Source organism: Salvelinus fontinalis, chromosome 2 (assembly GCF_029448725.1).
Source record: "Salvelinus fontinalis isolate EN_2023a chromosome 2, ASM2944872v1, whole genome shotgun sequence".
Classification (NCBI taxonomy): domain Eukaryota; kingdom Metazoa; phylum Chordata; class Actinopteri; order Salmoniformes; family Salmonidae; genus Salvelinus; species Salvelinus fontinalis.
This window is the reverse complement of record NC_074666.1, coordinates 61,807,024-61,828,953: the sequence shown is the minus strand read 5'-3', so window position 1 is coordinate 61,828,953 and position 21,930 is coordinate 61,807,024. Positions and strand designations below refer to the sequence as shown.

Below are 21,930 nucleotides of genomic sequence, written 5' to 3'. Positions count from 1 at the left end.
GAAATCAAAAAGCAGCCATGGTTTTCTTAGTTTTTAATATTCAACATGTCCTACATTTTAACACCTGCTGAATATGTTAGCATGAAATGCATTGCTCCAATGCAATTGTCTACATATGAAAACTGTTAACTTGATAGGCAAACACTTTCTGATTAGTTTTACAATAGCATAATTAATAATCACCCGCTGAAAATTGGGGCTTATAAAGGGAAGCGAAAGCCTGAACTACGAAACCCTTCTTCACCACAAAGGGATTTTGACACATTTACGTAGCGATACTTGTCTTATATAAAATGGGCAACTTCAACAGTCTAGGTATCATATCAATCTAGATTAAGATAATCCGTCTTTATTCATGTTTAATAGCTGTTCCATTCAAGTTCTTATAAAAGAAACATGGCTGTATTGAAATGGTTGAGCATTTGCCTGACTCTGTTCTGCCAAGGCACTGCAGCATCAACACCTTGCAACTGGACGCAGTTTAGGTTGGGGAAGCTGAACGACCTGAGCATAGACCTGCTCTCAGATATGGTGAGGAATTTAAACTGCACCAGTCCGCTATTTGGTGTGCACAAATTGATGCGCAAAATTCGCAATGATATTCAAATTTCTATTTTGCATTATAGCACATTTTATTGTTAAGCAATGCTTTCACGTTTGAACAACATTGTTTCATTTCAGGTTACTATCACAATATGGTTTACTTCTTGATATTGATATGAATTCTATTTCAGGGTGGACTCTTTCCACTTAAGTGTGTAGAAGAAAACGTCGAACTGTTTCCAGAGGATGTTTACAAGAACACAGAGGTAGGATACACTTCAGTATTTTGATAAACTAAAGTACAGTATAACTAAAGTACAGTATAGTAAATTGGAAGTTTAACCACTTCTTTAGACTCCCAATGCCTAAAACCCTGTTTTATTTTATCCAGGGTGAGGACGTCTCTGTGGTTGCATTAGAGGCTATGCGATATGTGGACCAATTATATAACAACAGTCTGACGCCTGTCACGTGGAACAAAACAGAACTTAATCGGTTCCAAAACGTCATATATCGTCAAGTTCATAACTTAGAGTTATGTGTAAGTATGATCCCTCTTGTGTAGTCTATAGGTTATACGCTGAGTGTACAAAACTTTAGGAAGAACGGCACTTTACATGACATAGACTGATATAGACATGACATAGAGTGTCTTTCACGGGAGTATGCTAGTAGGTGCCAGGCGCATCAGTTTGAAATTGTCAAGAACTGCAACGCCGCTGGCTTTTTTAATGCTCAACAGTTTCCTTTGTGTATGAATAATGGTCCACCACCCAAAGGACATCCAGCCAACATGACACAACTGTGGGAAGTATTGGAGTCAACATGGGCCACTATCGCCGTGGAACACCTGCTCTGACAAATTTAGGCTGTTCTGAGGGTAGAACGGAGTGCAACTCAATGTTAGGAAGGTGATCCTAATGTGGTGTACACTCAGTGTATTTTGGGGGCAGACAATCGTGGGCATTGGTATTTACATAATTTATACACTACAAATATTTTTGTTATATATTTTCATTACCGTCTCATCAAACCGAATTAATGTACTCACAAGCATTTTATATTGTCTCCAGGTCGTAGGTGGTGGTTGGAAATCCTCTGGAGATGGAGGGTCGGTTACTCTGAAAACATATTTCAACAAGCTGAACACCGTCTTGAAAGACAAGGTGGGTCCAATTTCAAATGTCCTCAAATAGAGGCTAAATTAATCTGAGCAAAAGTTCTAGATCACCACAAATAGGACGCATTTCAATGCCACAACTCACATATGAAACTTGGAATTGCCCATTGCCGTTTTTATGTCGATGGATGCGTTGGATCAACAACACCTGCAGTGGTTGAGTTGACTTAAAATGTATATATTGTACGCTCTCCAGGAACACAGCGCATGCGCATGGGAGATTGTGCGAAAGGAGATTCGCGAAAACTTGGTGCAGTTCAAGAAATTCATTGACAGCAGAGTCAAGCCGTGAGGAGAACCACAGAATCATCATTGGAGACGTGACATATTCTTCAGGCTGGCTAACAGATTGATGGCTGATATATATACTGACTGACTGACTGGCTGCTAGATTGACTGAATGACTGAATTATTTATTTATATATATTGCTAGACTGATATTTATGTGTACACTATGTATTTATTTATTCGTGTTTTATTTATAATACAATTTAATAAAAATACATACAATTATTCTCATATTGTTTTCATTCACTTATATAATTAATTCATGCTTTCATGCATTCATTTTTTTATAGACTGACTTTCTAAAGGGGAACTCTGCAATTCCATCAAAACCAAAGCACACTCAACCACTATTTTTGTAAATAGCTGAGAGATGGGGTTGAAAAAAAGAACCACTGTCACAGAACTATAGATGCAAGGAAGGATTATCCAAGAAATCACAATTCTAGTTTTATCTACATTTTGAAGATATACAGTGGTTGTTAATATTTGCATTGTTTCAAACAAAGGTGTAAAACACGTTGGCACGTTGGTTTGTTGTGTTGCAACACAATCTCACACTCAATTCGTGCAAATATGTACGAAAAGTATTTTGCATATTTCAAGCACTTTTGTGCATTTTTGTGTGAAAAGATACGCATTTTTGTGCTACTTAATACGTAGGAAAAGACACTCATTTTTGTACAAATTCATTCATTGGAAGAAACTTTTTCGGGGTCAAACTTTGGAACAATCTTTTGAAAGTTATTTGAGCAATGCTTGATGAGCAACTGTCTTTTTTTTTGTCCCATATATTTTTAAATAAAAAAACAAACTTGATAAACCAAATATTGTTAATCAACCAGGTTGTCACCAAAATAATTATATTATAATAGAAGCCTTACATTGTTTTTACATTTTTATTAACACCTAGAACCATTTCTATGATTGTTTTCTCTTAATTCTTTAGGATTCTGGTGTATTTGGAGTCAGATAGACCCTTTGATCATGTAGTAACCAAAAAAGTGTTAAACAAATCAAAATATATTTTAAATTTGAGATTCTTCCAAGATGCCACTCTTTGCCTTGATGACAGCTTTGCACACTCTTGGCATTCTCTCAACCGGATTCATGAGATAATCACCTGGAATGACATGATGCCAGACGATAGGATGGAAATTCCCTCCTCCGACATTGCGTATCATCATCGCCATCTGCAAACAGTAGCAGACAAAATTCCAGCTGTGGACACAGACGCTCCCATCCTCCTGATCTTAGGACGAGACATATTAAGGGTACACACAGTACAAAAGCAAATCAATGGGCCCCAATACATTCCTTATGCATAGCGACTTGATCTTGGGTGTGTCATCGTGGGTGAGGTCTGTCTTGGAACGGCTCACCGACCAGCCAGTGTGATCAAGTTCAAGAGAAACCTACTTCAAAATGGTCGCACATCCTATCTGAGCCCTTGCCCTGACTTCATAGAGGTGAAAGAGAACTACAGCAGCATAGCTCAGAAACACATCTCTCTCTCTCTCTACAGTGCACTCGAGAGATCTAAGCACAACTGTGAACACAGACAGCCTGGGATGTTCCGTGTTCGACAAAAAATAAGACGATGATAAACCAGCATCATCAGTGGAGGACAAAGCCTTCTTGGACATTATGGACGAACAGGTTTTCCAGGATGACGTAAACAACTGGGTGGCTCCACTACCCTTTCGCCCCACTAGACCTTCCTAATAAAAGGGAACAGGCCATGAACCGTCTCACATCACTTCGCAGGACTTTAGACAAAAAGCCTGACATGAAACGTCATTTATTCTTCATGCAAAAGATGCTGGATAATGACCAAGTCGAACATTCTCCACCACTAAAGGGAGACAAAGAACGCTGGTATCTGCCCATATTTGGTGTTTACCATCCACAAAAGCCTGAACAAATAAGAGTGGTGTTTGACTCCAGTGAAAAGTGTAAAGGAATGTCACTTAACGACGTCCTGCTCAGTGGTCCAGACTTAAACAACACGCTCTTGGGCGTCCTAATGCGCTTCTGCAAGGACTGCATTGCGCTAACGGCAGATGTGTAACACATGTTTTACTGTTTTGGTGTACGTGAGGATCACAGAGATTACTTAAGGTTTCCCTGGTATGAAGACAACACTCCAGATAGAAACACAACTGAGTACAGGATGAAAGTACATGTATTTGGGAACAGCCCTTCACCAGCCATCTACTGCATGAGACAAGCAGCTCTACAGGGTGAGAAGGAACACGGGTCAAAACCCAAGAAATATGTAGTGAAGAATTTCTACGTCGATGATGGGCTGACATCAGTAGCTACTACAGAAGAAAAACACAAGCAATGTTAGCGGAGACCAACATGAAACTACACAAGATTGCATCCAATAGCAAAACAGTTATGGAAGTCTTCCCCATGGAGGACCGTGCTGAAGACTTAAAAGACCTGGACCTCGGAGTTGATCCTCTCCCCTTTCAATGGAGCCTGGGACTTTGCTCGAACCTGGAAACAGACAGCTTCACATTCCAGGTGTCCCACAATGAGAAGCCTTTTACGTGGAGAGGCATCCTGTCTACAGTGAATAGTCTTTATGACCCCCTTGGGTTCGTGGCTCCAGTGACAATGCAAGGTAAAGCCTTAATCAGAGAACTCTCTTCTGACCAGAGTGAGTGGTCCCACAGAAAAAGAAGATGAATGGAAAATGTGGAAGGAATCTTTGATGGAGTTGGAACATCTGTATATTCAGCAGACCTCCACCCAGTCTCCTTGTCTACCACTCAAAGAAGAGAGCTGCACATCTTCTCGGATGCCTCTACAGTAGCCATAGGAGCGGTAGCCTACCTGAGAGTTATTGACTCGGAAAGGTCAATGCCATGTTGGATTTATCTTGGGGATATCAAAATTGGCCCCTCGACCGGCCCACACTATCCCATGCCTAGAACTGTGTGCGGCTGTGCTAGCTGTTGAGATGTATGAACTGATCAGAGACGAAATGGACATTGATGTAAATGCGGCCAAGTTCTACACAGACAGTAAGATAGTTCTCGGTTACATCCACAATGTCACCAAAAGATTCTATGTGTATGTTGCCAATAGGGTAACTTGCATCAGGAAGTCTACCCATCCAGATCAGTGCTGTTATGTAAACACTGACAGCAATCCAGTAGACCATGCAACAAGGCACATACTAGCTGCGCTCGTAATCAGGTCCACCTTTCCTGAGCCAAGCAAACTCAAGTGAGCCTGAGACCATCAATTTTGACCTTGTAGAGCCTCACGCAGATGCAAAGATTCGACCAGATGTCACAGCCTTCGCCACTAAGGTTTCTGGAGCTCAACGTGGCTCTCATCGCTTTGAGAGGTTCTCAAGCTGGAAAGCTCTCAATCGAGCCACAGCACGACTCATTCATCTTGCTAGATCCTTCCATGAAGGTGCGGACAACACCAACTGCAGAGGCTGGCAGGACTGTAATAAACCATGCAGTACAAGTGAGTTGTAGCAAACGTCTGGTCTCTGGTATCATCCACAACTGTGTCACCTGCAGCAATGTTAAAGGGAGGTTACTTGACCAAAAGATGGCTGACTTACAGACAGACTCACTTCTGAACCACCATTCACCAGCGTTGGACTTGATATGTTTGGACCATGGAATGTCATAACTCGACGCACAAGAGGTCAGGCCACGTCGCAGTTGGAAATGAGAACTTGTTCTCAACTGGCCTACCTGGTTAAATAAAGGTGAAATAAAATAAATAAAAGAGGTGGTAGTGCAGACTCCAAGAGCTGGGCGATACTTTTTACATGTATGTCTACTAGAGCAGTCCATATTGAGCTCATCGAATCCACGTCCACATTCAGCTTCATCAACACACTGAGGCGTTTTTTCTCTATCCGTGGTCCAGCAAAAGTGCTACGCTCTGATCGAGGTTCAAACTTTATAGGTGCCTGCAGGGAACTGGGAATCGACACAAATGACTCAGAACTGACTAAATACATCTCAGACAAGCGATGTACTTTGATATTTAATCCCCCACACCCGTCTCGTATGGGTGGTTCTTGTGAGAGTATCATCGGGGTTGCCAGACGTATCCTAAATGCTATGCTGTTTCAGACGGGCACCACTCGTCTCACACATGAGGTCTTGAGCGCTCTTATATCTGAATTAATGGCAATAACCAATGCGAGACCCTTAGTGTCAGTGTCAACCGACGCTGACATGCCTGCCATTCTCACACCCTCAATGTTACTGACACAAGAGACCAGCACTTCTTCAGCCCCTTCTGGATACTTCAGCATGAACGACCTTCATGGAAAACAGTGGAAGCAAGTCCAGTGTCTCGCTGACACCTTTTGGAAAAGGTGGGGACAGGAGTACCTGACAACGCTGCAGAGACGTAGAAAAGACACATGTAAAAGTGGGAGACGTTGTCTTATTGAAAGACAGTCAGGCGCACAGAAATGACTGGTCAGTCGGGCTTGTGGTCAAAACCTTTCCCAGTACCGACAAAAAGGTCAGGAAAGTAGAACTAAAAATTGTCAACAAGGGGCTGCTAAGGTGTTTCTGAGACCAATCTCAGAGATTGTCTTTCTTCTTGTTGAAGCATCCTAGAGACAAAATATAAAAATAAAGGACATTATTTGTTTCTTGATACATGTTTTATTATATTAGTGGCACAATTTCTATAAACCAGGCGGGGAGTGTGCTGCCTTTCTGTTAGAATAGAACAACAGATTATTTTATTACAGTGGTTAAAATGGATTTTCATTGTGTTCCATGGTGTTTATTACCCCCTAGTGGAGCTTTCTGGTACTTAGACTGTACGGAAACAGGAAGTAGAGTAGAGAAGTAGTCGTTCTGCACGCAGAGAAGCCACGGTGCTGTTCTTTCAGTGCAGTTATTTGTTGTCACGCTTCAGCCCCGGAAAATATTTCTTTGTAAATTCGATTCAAGCATATTGCTAGTGATGATAATCTTGTTATTGATAGAATTGCTTACTTATCAATGTTAGTTGGTTGCATTTACTCACACAAATTGCCTTTCATGTATGCCGTCAGCTGTATTAGTTTGCTCGTGTGTCATGTAAACGAATTGTAAAACATACAATACTGTAGTTTTGTTACTGTTTCTAGTGTAATATGCTTTGTTATTGTACAGAGGTGTTTGCACATTGTTAGAGTAATGAAAGGAGTTGGCTATTTGCTACTCATATGGTAATTGGCTATCTGGTTTGGTATCATGCCAGATACATGGTACCTTGGCACGTGCTTTGTATTTAAACGTTTTCAATATATTAATTCAAGAAAAGTCACTGCCTTGTGAGTTTTATTTTAGACTTAGTTATTAGCTATCTGAATAGAGAGACTGAAATGAATGAAATACCCTAATCCTCAGCTATGTTCAATGTTCAGCAATTTCCAGTGACAAATGCTCAGTCTGAAGCCATAAGGCTATGGGTATCACAGCCCTATTGTAATAATACAAGTTATATCATCTAAAAAAGGTGTATTTACAACATATTTATAAAATGTTAGGCAAAGTGGTATAGGAGAGTCTGACATGACCCCTAACTTGAGTTCAGTCTTCACCAATGAGAACCATAGCTTCGTATTTCATGACTGGGAAAGGCCTCGATTCTACCCATATGATGTGGATCATTGTCAGGTTATTTGATACAGTGCACTCGGAAAGTTTTCAGACCCCTTGACTTTTTCCATATTTTGTTAAATTACACGTTATTCTAAAATCAATGAAAAAATAAAATCGTCATTGATCTACAAAAACACCCCACAATGACAATGTGAAAACAAGTTTTTAGGCATTTTGCAAATGTATTAAAAATAAAAACAGAAATACCAAGACTTCCGAGAGCTGGCCGCCCTGCCAAACTGAGCAATCTGGGGAGAAAGCCCTTGGTCATGAAGGTGACCAAGACCTCAAAATTAATTCTGACAGAGCTCCAGAGTTCCTCTGTGGAGATGGGAGAACCTTCCAGAAGGACAACCATCTCTGCAGCACTCCACCGATCAGGCCATTATGGTAGAGTGGCCAGACAGAGGCCACTCCCCAGTAAAAGGCACATGACAGCCAGCTTGGAGTTTGCCAAAAGGCACCTAAAGGAATAAGACCATGAGAAACAAGATGATCTGATCTGATGAAACCAAGTTTAAACTCTTTGGCCTGAATGCTAAGCGTCACTTCTGGAGGAAACCTGGCACCATCCCTACGGTGAAGCAGGGTGGTGGCAGCTTCATATTGTGGGGATGTTTTTCAGCGGCAGAGACTGGGAGACTAGTCAGGATCAAGGGAAAGATGAACAAAGCAAAGTACAGAGAGACCCTTAATGAAAACCTGCTCCAGAGCGCTCAGGATCTCGGACTGTGGCTTAGGTTAACTTTCCAATAGGACAACCACCCTAACCACACAGGCCAAGACAACACAGGAGTGGCTTCAGGACAAGTCTCTGAATGTCCTTGAATTGCCTGGCCAGAGCCTGGACTTGAACCGATCGAACATCTCTGGAGAGACCTGAAAATAGCTGTGCAGCAATGCTACCCATCCAACTTGGCAGAGCTTGAGAGGATCTGCAGAGAAAAATGGGAGAAACTCTACAAATACAGGTGTGCCAAGCCTGTAGCATCATACCCATGAAGACTCGAGGCTGTAATCGGTGCCAAATGTGCTTCAACAACGTACTGAATAAAGGGTCTTAATACTTATGTAAATGTGATATTTCAGTTTCAAATTTGAAATACATTTTCAAACATTTCTCGAAACCTGTTTTTGCTTTGTTGTTATGGGGAATTGTGTGTAGATTGAGACAACAACAAAAAACTACGCTCAGGAAATATTTTTTTGTTTTTTTGGGGTAGGCACAAAACTCCCTCCATACTTCCATTAGTTTTTATTTTTACCAGCACTGGTTACCTTCAGATGAGTCCTGTGACATTAATGGGGAGTTTAGAGCACAATGAGAATCTCCCTTTTCCACAGTGGGGTCACATTAGTTTGTAGCCCAAAAGGTTTGGACGCTACAAACAGAAGTTGGCACATTGATGGTACCGACATCAGACAAGTCCTGTGACACTTGTGGGTCGTAGAGCAAAAGGGAGAACATCATCATATCGTGTAAGTCTCCCCTTTCCATAGAGTGGTCATTTTCCCCATCAGGAAACTGAAAATATTTGGCATGGGTCCTCAGATCCTCAAAAGTTCTACAGCTGCACCACAGAGAGCATCCTGACCGCTTGCATCCCTTCCTGGTATGGCAACTGCTCTGCATCTGACCATAAGGCGCAACAGAGGGTAGTACATACGGCCCAGTACATCAAGCTTCCTGCTATGCAGGACCTACATACGAGGCGGTGTCAGAGGAAAGGCCAAGAAATTGTCAAAGACTTTAGACACCCAAGTCATAGACTGTCATCTCTGCTCCTGCTCCTGCACGGCAAGCGCTACTGTACTAGCGCTACGTCTAGGACCAAAAGGCTCCTTAACAGATTCTACCCCCAAGCCATAAGACTGCTGAACAATTAATAAAATGGCAGAGTGGACTATTTACAGCAACCCCCCCCCCCCCCCCCCCCCAATTTGTTTTTACACTGCTGCTATTCGCTCTTTATTATCTGTGCATAATCACTTTACCCCTACCTACATTTTTTTATTTTTTTATTTCACCTTTATTTAACCAGGTAGGCAAGTTGAGAACAAGTTCTCATTTACAATTGCGACCTGGTAAAAAGATCAAGCAAAGCAGTTCGACACATACAGTTCGACACAAAAGGCAAAAAAAAAGGCCATGGTGGCGAAGTAAATACAATATAGCAAGTGAAACACTGGAATGGTTGATTTGCAGTGGAAGAATGTGCAAAGTAGAGATAGAAATAATGGGGTGCAAAGTAGCAAAATAAATATATACTGTAAATACAGTAGGGAAAGAGGTAGTTGTTTGGGCTAAATTATAGATGGGCTATGTACAGGTGCAGTAATCGGTGAGCTGCTCTGACATCTGGTCCTTAAAGCTAGTACACGAACAAAGTACCTCGACTAACCTGTACCCCCACACATTGACTCGGTACCGGTACCCTCTGTATATAACCTCGTTATTTTATTGTGCTACTTTTTATAATTTTTTACTCTAGAATATTTGTTCAACATTTTCTTAATTCTATCTTGAACTGCATTGTTGGTTAAGGTCTTGTAAGTCAGCATTTCACGGTAAGGTTGTACCTGTTGTATTCGGCGCATGCGATAAATCAAGTTTGATTTGATTTAATATTACGAACCGTTTGGACACTACAGACTTTTTCGTGAGAAGACAGATTTGTTTTGTGAGAAGACCAATTTGGTCTGACAAACAACGCTCTAGCTCTGCCACCTTTCACCGCAGAAGCAGAAGTCCAACACGGAAGTGCAACATCGGTGGATGCTGTAGATATGTCCAGCTGAAACTGACGGGTTTTGATGGGGATCTTTTCATTATGTTACTCAATAACTTATTCACCACACATCATTATGATTCACACCTGGACTCCATTACCTTCATCATTTCCTCCCCTTAATTAATATGTCACTCCCAGGTTCACTCATCAGTTGGTACTGTTGTGTATCGGCCTTCAGCCTTATGTTAGTGTCGTGTTCTTGGTTTTGTGTTTTATTAAAACATTTCACCTGCACCTGCTTCCAACCCTAATCGAGCGTACCTGATTAATCAGGTGGTTGATAAACTGAATCAGGTTAGTTACAACTACAGAAGGGTAGTTCTCCAGGAACAGCGTTGGAGAGCCCTGACCTGAACTGTGATTATCATTTTTGTATTAAACTCTTTACTTAGACAGGAGTTACGGTTCTCAAATTGGCATTCAAATAGTTTATATGTTGTATTTCCCTTTTGTACCTGTGTCGAACTGAACTGTATTGTCTGTCTACTTAAAAAACCTGTGAAAAAAATGTAAATGTATATTGTACAATTTTTTTTCTGATTGAAGGAGAAATAAGAAAAAGTAATGGAAATAAAACAAAGCTTTAAATAGATAATAGTTTTGTCCCCTGAATGAGGTGGGGTGGTGGTGGGTAAAAAATAAAAATAAAATTAATTGATTTAGCTTAGTCATATACAGTATATAGACCTTTTAAAGTTGAATCAGGGATCCTCCTAATATCTATCAATGAATAATGAGGTCAAATCCTTACGTAGGCCTATGAGACAACATGCAGTCCTTTCAAGAGGCTTGGAATTCCTGGATGGAATAGAGGCTATGTATTTATTTATTCCTTTATTTATATAGAATCAAATTAAAAGAGAAAAACATGCATCTATTATCATATTGTTTGTATTCATTTACATATTCAGTCATCCATGCATTCATCCATTCAGTTTTTCATGCATTCATTTGTTAAAAGGCAATATACAGTTCATAACAACAGCATAGTGGTCACTCAACCAATATTTTAGTAAATAGCTGAGTGATAGTGTTCGAGAAAAGTAATCAGTCAGAGAGATATTTACTCAAGTAATGACCCTCCAAGAGATCAAAATTATAATTGTAACTACATTTTGAAGCCATACAGTGTTTGTTTAGATGTAGTTTCAAACAATGTCATAAAAAAGTACATTTTGGGTTCTGTTGATGTAAGACAGGTGAACGAAGCTCATGAGGCATTTAAAAGTGATATATTCTTCAAGAGTCAATAGGTATTCTGTGTATCATTCATTTAAAAGTCAAAATAGGATGTAGCAATCGCAGAAATGTCCCCTTTAACAATGCATATCCAAGACGATGAAAAGTAGTATTATAAGGAATTAGGATTTAGGTATTTTGCTAATAAGCCTACGATAACGTTATCACAACACATTGGCACATTGGTTTATTTATAGGAATATCCCTGCTAGTCTCTCGAAAGTAATAAATAGTCAAATGATATTGTTAGCCTCATTATTCAGATACGGACGTCATAAAATGCTGGTTAATTTCTATTTAATCATCAGTTATTATCAAGAGTTTAATTCAAATGTATAGACATGAATGGGATTAAAGACAGAAGATCCAAACAGAACGAGATCATATTAAATCATCATCTCTCACTCCCTCTCTCTCACAGACACGGACACACACCCACACAGAGAGAGAGAGACAAACAAACAAGCAAATAGCAGTTTTGTGATTAAAAAACAAACATTGTAGTAGGCCTACCCTTAGTCCATAAAAGTTAGTTTAATATTGGTGTTGATGAATGGGGCGGTAGGTAGCCTAGTGGTTAGCGAGTTGGACTAGGAACCAAAAAGTTGCGAGATCGAAACATCGAGCTGACAAGGGAAATAATCTGTCTTTCTACCCCCTGAATAAGGTAATTAGCTCACTGTTCCTAGGCCTTCATTGAAAATAAGAATTTGTTCTAAACTGACTAGCCTAGTTCAATAAAGACATGAAGAGATCTACTGCAATCAATGTACATTTAAGAGGTCGTTGGTCTATTTCCCTGTCTTTCTTAGAAACGTTTGGGGGTTCACAAGGCCAGCTATGAGTAACTTATTTTAAAACCAACTTAGGATAACGTGCCTCCCATGAAGGAACACTCAAAACACGATGAGAGGGAAGTGGAGCACAAGGAAAGAGAAATCCGGTCTTGCGGTTCACTCGGCAAAACTTTCCCAAATTCATTCATTTTAACACTTAATTTAGCGAGACACCCTTTCACTTTTTGTACATCCTTTCAATCCTCGCTATTTAAATTAATCCGCAGATATGGGATCAGAACACAAACCACATTCACACTGGAGGAAATTTGCAATATACTGGCAACAGGTGAGTCAACAATATGCTATCATTTGATAATTGCTTCAGGATACAAATAATGAATTATTTTCATGATTATATTCTACTAACAATGATCATCTGCTGCAGATCATCTAACTACAATAAGAATGGCACTTCAGACTATCACTTGGATGAGCGCCTTCCTCTGCCTTGCGCAAGTTTCCTCCATGCCCATGCCTTGCCATCTACAAGGACAGCTGGTGCGAATAACTCACAACCTACTGAGAGACATGGTACATTTTCTATATTGCTTTTGTCTTGAGAAGTATTATCCAACTATGTTTAACTGAATAGCTCAACGTGAATGCTGTGTTTTCTCTTTCTTTCAGGGGGGACATTTTCCTCTGGAGTGTCTGCAGGAGAATGTCTTCATGGCGTTCCCAGCCACCGCATCCTCCGGCGCATCACAGGTAAGGGCAAGCGAGCATATCCAAGTGTTCTTTACTGCATGACAGAGTATTTGCAACCATTAAAAAGTAGATAACTTTAAACTGCCATTTATGTTATTTGAAATTATTGTTGTTGTCCGTTTCAGTTGAGTAGCAGTGGTGCTACGGCTATTTATGAGACATTGAAGAACATCGACACATTGTTTGGAGCTGACGACCTGCCTACTAAGTGGGACCAACAGAAGTTGGAGAATTTTCAGAATATTGTATACCGCCAGATTGAAGAGAGCAAATGTGTGAGTTACTATGCCAACAGATATCGCTTAACTGTTTAATTGTGGTATTGTGGCATTTTTATTATTATTCATCGCCTGCTTTTTTCTTTCTGGCAGATGATGGTCAGTGTGGATACAAGTGATTATCTATTCAGGGCAGAAGGACTGAAGACGTACTTTGGGAACATTGCAGCAGTCCTAAAAGAAAAGGTAGACTATAGGTTAAACACAAATAGACATATATTTTTTTGATAATATCTCTACATACAATATTACCCTCCATTGCCCTAACAGATTATTTGTATTTTCACAGAATTTCAGTTACTGCGCCTGGGAAGTGGTTCGAAAAGAGCTCCTGTACACCCTACAGTTCATTCTGGAACACAACTCTGATAGCCTTCTGTGGGCCAACAGAACATGAATTTGAACTTGCAGAACTTTTTTACAATTGTGTTTGATTTTAAAAGCCTACTATTCTACAATCATGTAATGTGCAACGTCAAACAGAATCATTATACATGTATTTATTTATTTATCAAGGTTATTTATTCATGTATGCCTATTTATGAATGTAATTGATTTATCTATTTGAAAATTGGGGCGGCAGGGTAGCCTAGTGGTTAGAGCGTTGGACTAGTAACCGAAAGGTTGCAAGTTCAAATCCCCGAGCTGACAAGGTACAAATCTGTCGTTCTGCCCCTGAACAGGCAGTTAACCCACTGTTCCTAGGCCGTCATTGAAAATAAGAATTTGTTCTTAACTGACTTGCCTAGTTAAATAAAGGTAAAAAAAAAAATATATATATATATGCTTCTCTTCATCAAATGTTAAGTTAATAAACATTTGTATACTTTTAAATATTGTTAATCTTTTTGCTCATTCTGTAACCCAGTCAATCGGTGTGTGAACATTCAAATTTGTATTAAACATGCTCGGGACATATGGATGTCAGTACATTTAGTGCTTTAGCCTACGAATCCATTAAGGAAAGACCTAAAAACAAGTCAACTGTATTTTCTCAAAAGCCTTTTTTCAATGAAGTGTATTTTTAGCACTCGACAGGGCGGGCCTGTTTTGAACGTTGTACTCTGAGCTTCAATACGAATTTATTTGTTGATAGTTATACAATGTTGTTCTATCAATGCCATGATCAGTTAATTTTTACAAGGTTTCATGAGATAAATGCTTAATATAAAAGCTGCATAATCAGAAACCTACATCATTATATGAGTCTATATATCAATGTGACTTTCCTAATCGTTCACATTAGGCCAAACTCACACATACTCTTTTATCAAGCAGAAATTAACAAACTGTAAAAAGTTGGAATTTACCGAATCAATGTAATAAGAATGAAACGCATGAGAGAAAATGAAAAGTAAAGGCTTTAGCCTTCATTCAACACTACCAGTCACTTTGTTAATAAAATGTGTTTTATTTCAAAGATGTGCAATATTAACACTAACGATTCTTCGATAGGTATGCTATGATGCTGCTAAAGTTGTCTCGCGCACCTACAGTGCTGGTCATAAAAAAAGCTAGCTAGCTGATGGATGCAAACAATGTTCTTCCACATAGAAAAACGACATAATATGTAGCTATAGTTGCTTGGCTAACTATATGGCTAGTTGTCATCATCTAAAATCACCATCATTTATAATACAGTTCTTATTTGATTAATGGTGGTCCGACCCATCTATGTGAAGCTAGACACAATAAGGATTAGCCACAATAGTGGACTTTGAGGTTAGCAAAGAGAACCTCCCTCGTAGAGAAACTCCCTTCACATTTCTCACAGTCAATTGTGAATAATAACTCTTCAAATGTTTCCAGTGTAACGTCATGCATAATCTGCATACCAACCAATTGATCTCGATCAGTTTCATGAGGAAATGCATTTAGATTTTCTGGAGTTGTAGGCTACAGTTTCGTAGTAGCCTATTGTGTTGTTTTAAATGATGTACAATGGGTGAATTTTAGAGCAGATGGTGTTAACAAACTGTAGCATAGCCTACCTGTTTAGTTTCAATCAAATCACATATTTTGCCTAGCAGCACAATCGTCCTCAAATTTCATGAGAAATTCGTTTTTTTTTTTTTTTTGTCTTACAGTAACGTTATACTACGCTTTTATGTGGTGTTCTGTTATGTAGAAAACTATCATTATGTGATCTTGCAGAAATAGATTCAACTTTGATTAAATGACTACCATTCGCCACAGTAGGCTAGCCTGTTCTCTATGAATGGAGAGGAGACTGTGTGGAGTTGGGGGTCCTGCACATGTGCAGAAGCTTCAGGACCTTTAGCTGTTGGGAGGAAAGATCCGTGTTTTACATTGCCTGTTTTTATTTCACATCATTCTTTCAATAATCTCACCAGTAAAATCATAACTAACCAACACTAACACTTTGATGAAATCAATTCACTTTAAGCTGTCACTGTAGGATCAATATTGGTTTGTTCTTTACCTCTAGAACACAAGTTGAAACTTCAGGAGGAGGAACCCAAGCGGTGGACCTGGTTTCAAGGACAGACAAGTCATTTCTACATCTGCGGCTTAATGAGGAAATAATGAAAATCTTTGTTCCATTGTTCTAGTTTTAGATGCACATTAGGATAACATTATGTGAACTGTAATGCTAATTAACTGTCTTGTGTGTGTGTGTGTGTGTGTGTGTATGCTCGCGCACGTTAGGCTACGTTATGTGAGCTAGCTTCAAGGGGGCGAGATGGGCTTATTCGCCCATCTCGCCCCGTTGCAATGGACCGTTTTCTGATCAAGAGAAGAGTGTATATAGACATTGAAAATCCAGACCCAGACCCTGTCTCCGAGGGGGCCAAAGAAGAATAGGGAGATAAGAAAGATGAGTCGGAGAGAGAAACCTGTGAGCCACGACGCGAGGGAGCACCAGAGCAGTTCGTAGCTGCTAGATGCTCCCTCTGATTTAAACCAGTTAGTTACCTGTTGAAGAACCAAGGCGCTGTCTTCGGTGTTATCCAGCCACAAATGTTGGACAGCGGGATCGCTACTTCAATCGTAGATGGTATGAGGATTACAAATGGCTGGAATATTCTATTTCAAAGGACCGTGCTTTCTGCTTTGCATGACGCCACTTTCAACGTCCAGGAAACCATGGTGGAGAGAAGGCGGCATTTACCCACGATGGCTACCAGAACTGGAAGAAAGCGACCAGTTCGTTCAAGACACTCAATGCTAGTGTTAAGCATAAATATGCAATGATAGCGTGGAATGAGTGGACTATTCATAAAGAGTCTGGCTCAACAATATGCAATGCTCTAAGAAGTGATGGACATTCGAAAATAGTCCGAGAGAACTGAGAGTATATGAGAGCAGTTGGAAATTTAAAATAAAGAACAGGGCGAAACAATTAGGAGCACACTGGAGTTCCTGTCCATGCTTAAACCTTACAGAGACTACTTCGGCAAACGGCAAACACAAACACTCGACTCAGCAACCTTGCCTGCCTGTCCATACACGCAGAAAGAACTCATTTGTAATGATCCACAACAACAGACGCATGTTCTTCTATAAAGCAACACTTGGTGAGTAACTGATTAATTTATTATAAATATGCCATAGCATATTATTATGTGGTATTAAGTTGGGTGATTTTGTATATTGTGCGCCTGTCGTAGCCTCATCTATTATTATGAATTTGCAACTGAAATGCCGTTTATTTATTGACAGAGCGCGCCTGTTCGGTGGTGTGGATCTGGATGGAACAAGAAGTCGGATGCATATTGTCGGCCAGTCGGCCTACAAGTATTTTTTCAATAAAAATGTAATCACTAAGATTGTGATGGTAGCCAGTTCGTTTTGCAAGTGTGTGACACAGTTAACAGGCATAGGCTAAATGCATCGCACTTCTCGTTGTGGCTGCACTTTGGATATTATTCATTTCATTTCTGACGTTGTGATAAGCCATTTCATCCGAAACATTCTTACCAATGCACAGTTGTCTGATTATGCATATGGAATAAATGCACTTGTTTTTGTTGTCGCATTTTGGATGTATTGTGTTGTTATTGCTGAAAGACTTCAGTGCATGGGCCAGCCTGTGTTGCATGGGCGCTGTCCGGTGCTGATGAAAGACGTTTTGCAGGTGAAAGACGTTTTTGTCATTACCTTGTGGTCACTTGTATTAGGCTTATAGCTATTTTGTTGAATATTCTTTGGCTAAATTCAATTAAAAACTACATTTATATCAATGTGCTGTGTGTCATATCTGCTTTTATTGAAAAAAACGAGAACGTCCTTATAACTCTGAAGTCATGAAAATCGACTATTTTCTTAGCACCCCCGGGTATTGGGCAAGAGAGCCTCCAGAGAGAAAAAATCCTGGCGCCGTGTCTGCTTGCAAAAACCCCGCGAAATAAATATTTCGGACTAACTTGGGAACGAAACCCACTAAATTGACTTATTATGTGGGTAAATGTCATAATTTGGGGTTTTGTTTCGACCTCGACGATTTCGTTATCAGGCTTGTTTTGTAAGCCTAGCTCATGTGTAGCTTATTCTCGCAAATAGCCTATATCAAAATAAAATAACCTATATTGTTGTGGTTAAACTATCATTCAACCCTGGCATTTGGTCGTCCAGAAGTCGGACAAGGCATGTAATTCCTTTGGCTGCATGTGCTAGAGTCTGGAAAGTTAAAGTCCCCGCCTCCGGTAGGTTGATCGGGGAAATTCACCATACAGTTTTCACTTTCCCATCTCCAAATACAACTCCTTAATAAGAGCCAAAATGTTCAAACTCAACTGGAAAACTAAGAGCAAAGCAAACTGCTATTTACAATGTATACAATGCAGAGTTGGACGTGTATTTTTCTTGTCATTTGCAGTATGCAGAGCGTGTGTCATTGCTGTGACTGGATCCGACACCACTACGGCCACTTGAGCGCAGAATACCTTTCACTGCTGGACCAGATGGTGAGTTATCAGCACACTGTAAGAGGAGACTGAATGCATGTATTAAGGACAGCAAAAACAACCAACCAAGTAAAGTAATCATATGTTTCATGTTTAGCCTCTGTGTTAGAAGACTGTAATCTATATTTGAGTAGCCATAGTAAAAGGGCGCTAGGCTATAATGACAGCGCGATCACGAGAGGCTATATACATTAGGCCTATACTGTCCTTGCAGTATAAGCTATACTTTTAGACGCGTGACTTAAAATACAATATTGGTTGTATTCCAGGGAGGAGATATCACAGAGCAGGATGCCCCTGTCTTTTTCCCCGAATCACTTTACGGACGCATTGAGCTTGCCGAGGTAAAAACTAGAATTTTGACTTTTCATGTTCTGATATGCTTTAGTATAGCGGTCTTGACCCAACGTTACATTGATGGCATAATTGAAGACTATACTGTTTCTAATCTTCTTTTTCTATCTTCCTGTGTAGTTTGAGGACAAAGTCAGATTCCGGAACGAGACCATCTATCAAATCACAAAACTGTTTGATGGGAATATGAAATCTGTCACATGGGACAAGAAAAACCTGGACGATTTCCTCAACATTCTAGAACGCCAATTGGAGAACCTTAATTCCTGTGTAAGTAAAGGGTCTATTTAAAGTATAATTAATCCCTGTTTTGGTCAGGGCTCTCCAACCCTGCTCATGGAGAGCTTCCCTCCCGTAGGTTTTCGCTCCAACCCCAGTTGTAACTAACCTGATTCAGTTTATCAACCAGCTAATTAATCGGCTGTGCTAGATGAGGATTGTAGTGAAAACCTAAAGGACCGAATCTCTCCAGGAACAGGGTTGGAGAGCCCTGCTTTAGTTATAGACTTCTAACTGTACAAGTGAGAAAATCTATGTGGGCTATTATGTTCAGTGGGAGGCTAATGTTTTAATCTTTTCCAACAGGTATCACCTGCCAAGATACCTGAGAGGAGACTGAAACGCTACTTCAAGAAGTTGAATAGGATGGTTCTGAGAAAAATGGTGAGTTTGTTTTCGGATGGCAACGTGTTTAATATATCTAATCAAATGAATATTAACTAAGCTAAGCAGGAGCAGTTTTGAATTTTTTGGGGGGTTCTAGGGACATATGTATCAAGCATCTCAGAGAAGTGCTGATCTAGTATCAGGTCTCCTCTGCCTTATTTATAGTGATCTAAAAGACTAAACTGATCCTTAATCAGCACTCCTACTCTGACATGCGTCATACATTATTATTATTATTATTATTATTACATACTGCCCCAGCCCTTTGTTGTTCAAGACAATATGATCAGTATATGACTAGAAGTCCATACCACTAATATGTACATTTTCCTTTGTTTTTCAGAACTACAGTGCACTGGCATGGGAGCTCATCAGGAAAGAGACGAAACATCATCTGGAAAGATTGGATATTTTTCAGGCAAAGATTCACTGATCATCCAGACTCATCTCAGAAGCTACGCCCTTACCAGTTTATAAAGCACGAATACAATCATGTGGGACCCTGTCAGTCTATTTATTATATTTAAATGCATCATTTATTGTTTAAAATTTTTATACATTTCCCTTTTGTACCTGTGTTGAACAAAACTGTATTACCTGTCTACTTAAAAACCTGTTAAAAAATTAATATTGAAAACGTGTCTATTTGAATTTTACTGTGTCTCTTTCTGCTTTTTCAGTGTCTCACACTTATTCTCAGTGGTGGAAAAAGTACCCAATTGTAATACTTGGGTAAAAGTAAAGATACCTTAATAGAAAATGACTCAAGTAAAAGTCACCAAGTAAAATTATACTTGAGTAAAACTATTTGGTTATACTTAAGCATCAAAAGTAAATGTTATTGCAAAAATATACTTAAGTATCAAAGTAAAATTATAAAGTATTTCCAATTCCTTATATTAAGCAATCCAGACGTCACCATTTTCTTGTTTTCTTAACCAGAGATAGTAGGGATGACCAGGGATGTACTGTTGATAAGTGCATGAATTGGACAATTGTCCTGTCCTAATAAGCATTCAAAATGTTATGAGTACTTTTGGTTGTCAAGGAAAATGTATGGAGTAAAAATAACAATATATTCTTAATGTAATGAAGTAAAAGTAAATGTAGTCAAAAATATAAATAGTAGAGTAAAGTACAGATACCGCAAAAATGTCTTAAGTAGTTCTTTAATGTATTTTTACTTAAGTACTTTACACCACTGCTTATTCTACATGTTTGACCTGTTTAATACTTAGAAATGCGCCTGTTGTAGACAGACCGGGTGTCTGAGGATTGCTCTCACAAGGTCGACTCAGCGGGAGGGAAAATATTGTCTGAACACCCAGACTGTGGTTGCCAGGTGTTGTCCTCCTCCGCATCCGGTCTCTGAGAGCAAACGCTTTGCTGAGAAAGGAGACACTTGGTTATCCTTGTGTAACCCGAAGCGATTGTATAAATATTCCTGAGGTATTGAGAAAGGAGACACTTGGTTATCTTTGTGTAACCCGAAGCGATAATATAAATATTCCTGAGGGGGAAATACCTTGTTAGGGCTTCTGACTAACTTCCACATGAAGCGCTGTTTGTCTGTAATCTCTCCGCTGGCGTGAATAAACATAAATTCATTTAAGCTTGACTTTGGGGTCCTTAGTGGTAATTTCCACGACTTGTGAATGAAATGTATTTTGTATACATTTTCCAAATTTCGTTCTTGTCTAAAACCAATGACAGTGGATTTATCTAACCATCTGAGGGATGCAGATTAAACTTGTTGCTGATCGTCAGTCACATGACCAAAAGTATGTGGACACCTGCTCATCGAACATCTCATTCCCCCCTTTGCTGCTATAGTAGCCTCCACTCTTATGGGAATGCTTTCCACTAGATGTTACTTGGAACATTGCTGCGGGGAGTTGCTTCTATTCAGCCAAAAGAGCATTAGTGAGGTCGGGCACTGATGTTGAGCGATTAGGCCTGGATCGCAGTCGGTGTTCCATTTCATCCCAAAGGTGTTCAATGGGGTTGATATCAGGGCTCGGTGCAAGCCAGTCAAGTTCTTCCACACCAATCTCGACAAACCATTTCTGTATGGACCTTGCTTGGCGTACTGGGGCATTGTCAGGCTGAAACAGGAATGGCCTTCCCTAAACTGTTGCCTCAAAGTTGGAAGCACAGAATTGTCTATAATGTCATTGTATGCTGTAGTGTTAACATTTCCCCTCATTGGAGCTAAGGGGCCTAGCCCGAACCATGAAAAACAGCCCCAGACCACTATGCCTCCTCCACCAAACTTTACAGTTGGCACTATCCATTCGGGCAGGTAGCGTTCTTCTGGCATCCGCCAAACTCAGATTTGTCCATCGGACTGCCAGATAGTGAAGCACGATTCATCACTACAGAAAACGTGTTTCCACTGCTCCAGAGCCCAATTGCAGCGAGCTTGACACCACTCCAGCCAACGCTTGGCATTGCGCATGGTGATCTT

The 21,930-nt window shown here is 40.0% G+C and overlaps 3 protein-coding genes across 3 annotated transcripts; all 3 read left to right on the top strand.

Annotated features, from left to right (window-relative positions):
* The first annotated feature begins 396 nt into the window (after window positions 1-396).
* LOC129869036 (interferon a3-like) lies at window positions 397-2,015 on the top strand. The gene is made up of 5 exons (XM_055943490.1): window positions 397-531; window positions 735-809; window positions 935-1,084; window positions 1,617-1,709; window positions 1,920-2,015. Exons 1-5 carry the CDS (start codon window positions 397-399, stop codon window positions 2,013-2,015), a joined length of 549 nt encoding a protein of 182 aa, XP_055799465.1.
* A 10,919-nt stretch (window positions 2,016-12,934) lies between these two features.
* LOC129869029 (interferon beta-like) lies at window positions 12,935-13,912 on the top strand. Its single transcript, XM_055943476.1, has 5 exons — window positions 12,935-13,060; window positions 13,157-13,237; window positions 13,363-13,512; window positions 13,609-13,701; window positions 13,805-13,912. Exons 1-5 carry the CDS (start codon window positions 12,935-12,937, stop codon window positions 13,910-13,912), a joined length of 558 nt encoding a protein of 185 aa, XP_055799451.1.
* A 4,396-nt stretch (window positions 13,913-18,308) lies between these two features.
* LOC129869022 (interferon a3-like) lies at window positions 18,309-19,896 on the top strand. Its single transcript, XM_055943464.1, has 5 exons — window positions 18,309-18,443; window positions 18,713-18,787; window positions 18,918-19,067; window positions 19,383-19,460; window positions 19,807-19,896. Exons 1-5 carry the CDS (start codon window positions 18,309-18,311, stop codon window positions 19,894-19,896), a joined length of 528 nt encoding a protein of 175 aa, XP_055799439.1.
* Window positions 19,897-21,930: the final 2,034 nt, after the last annotated feature.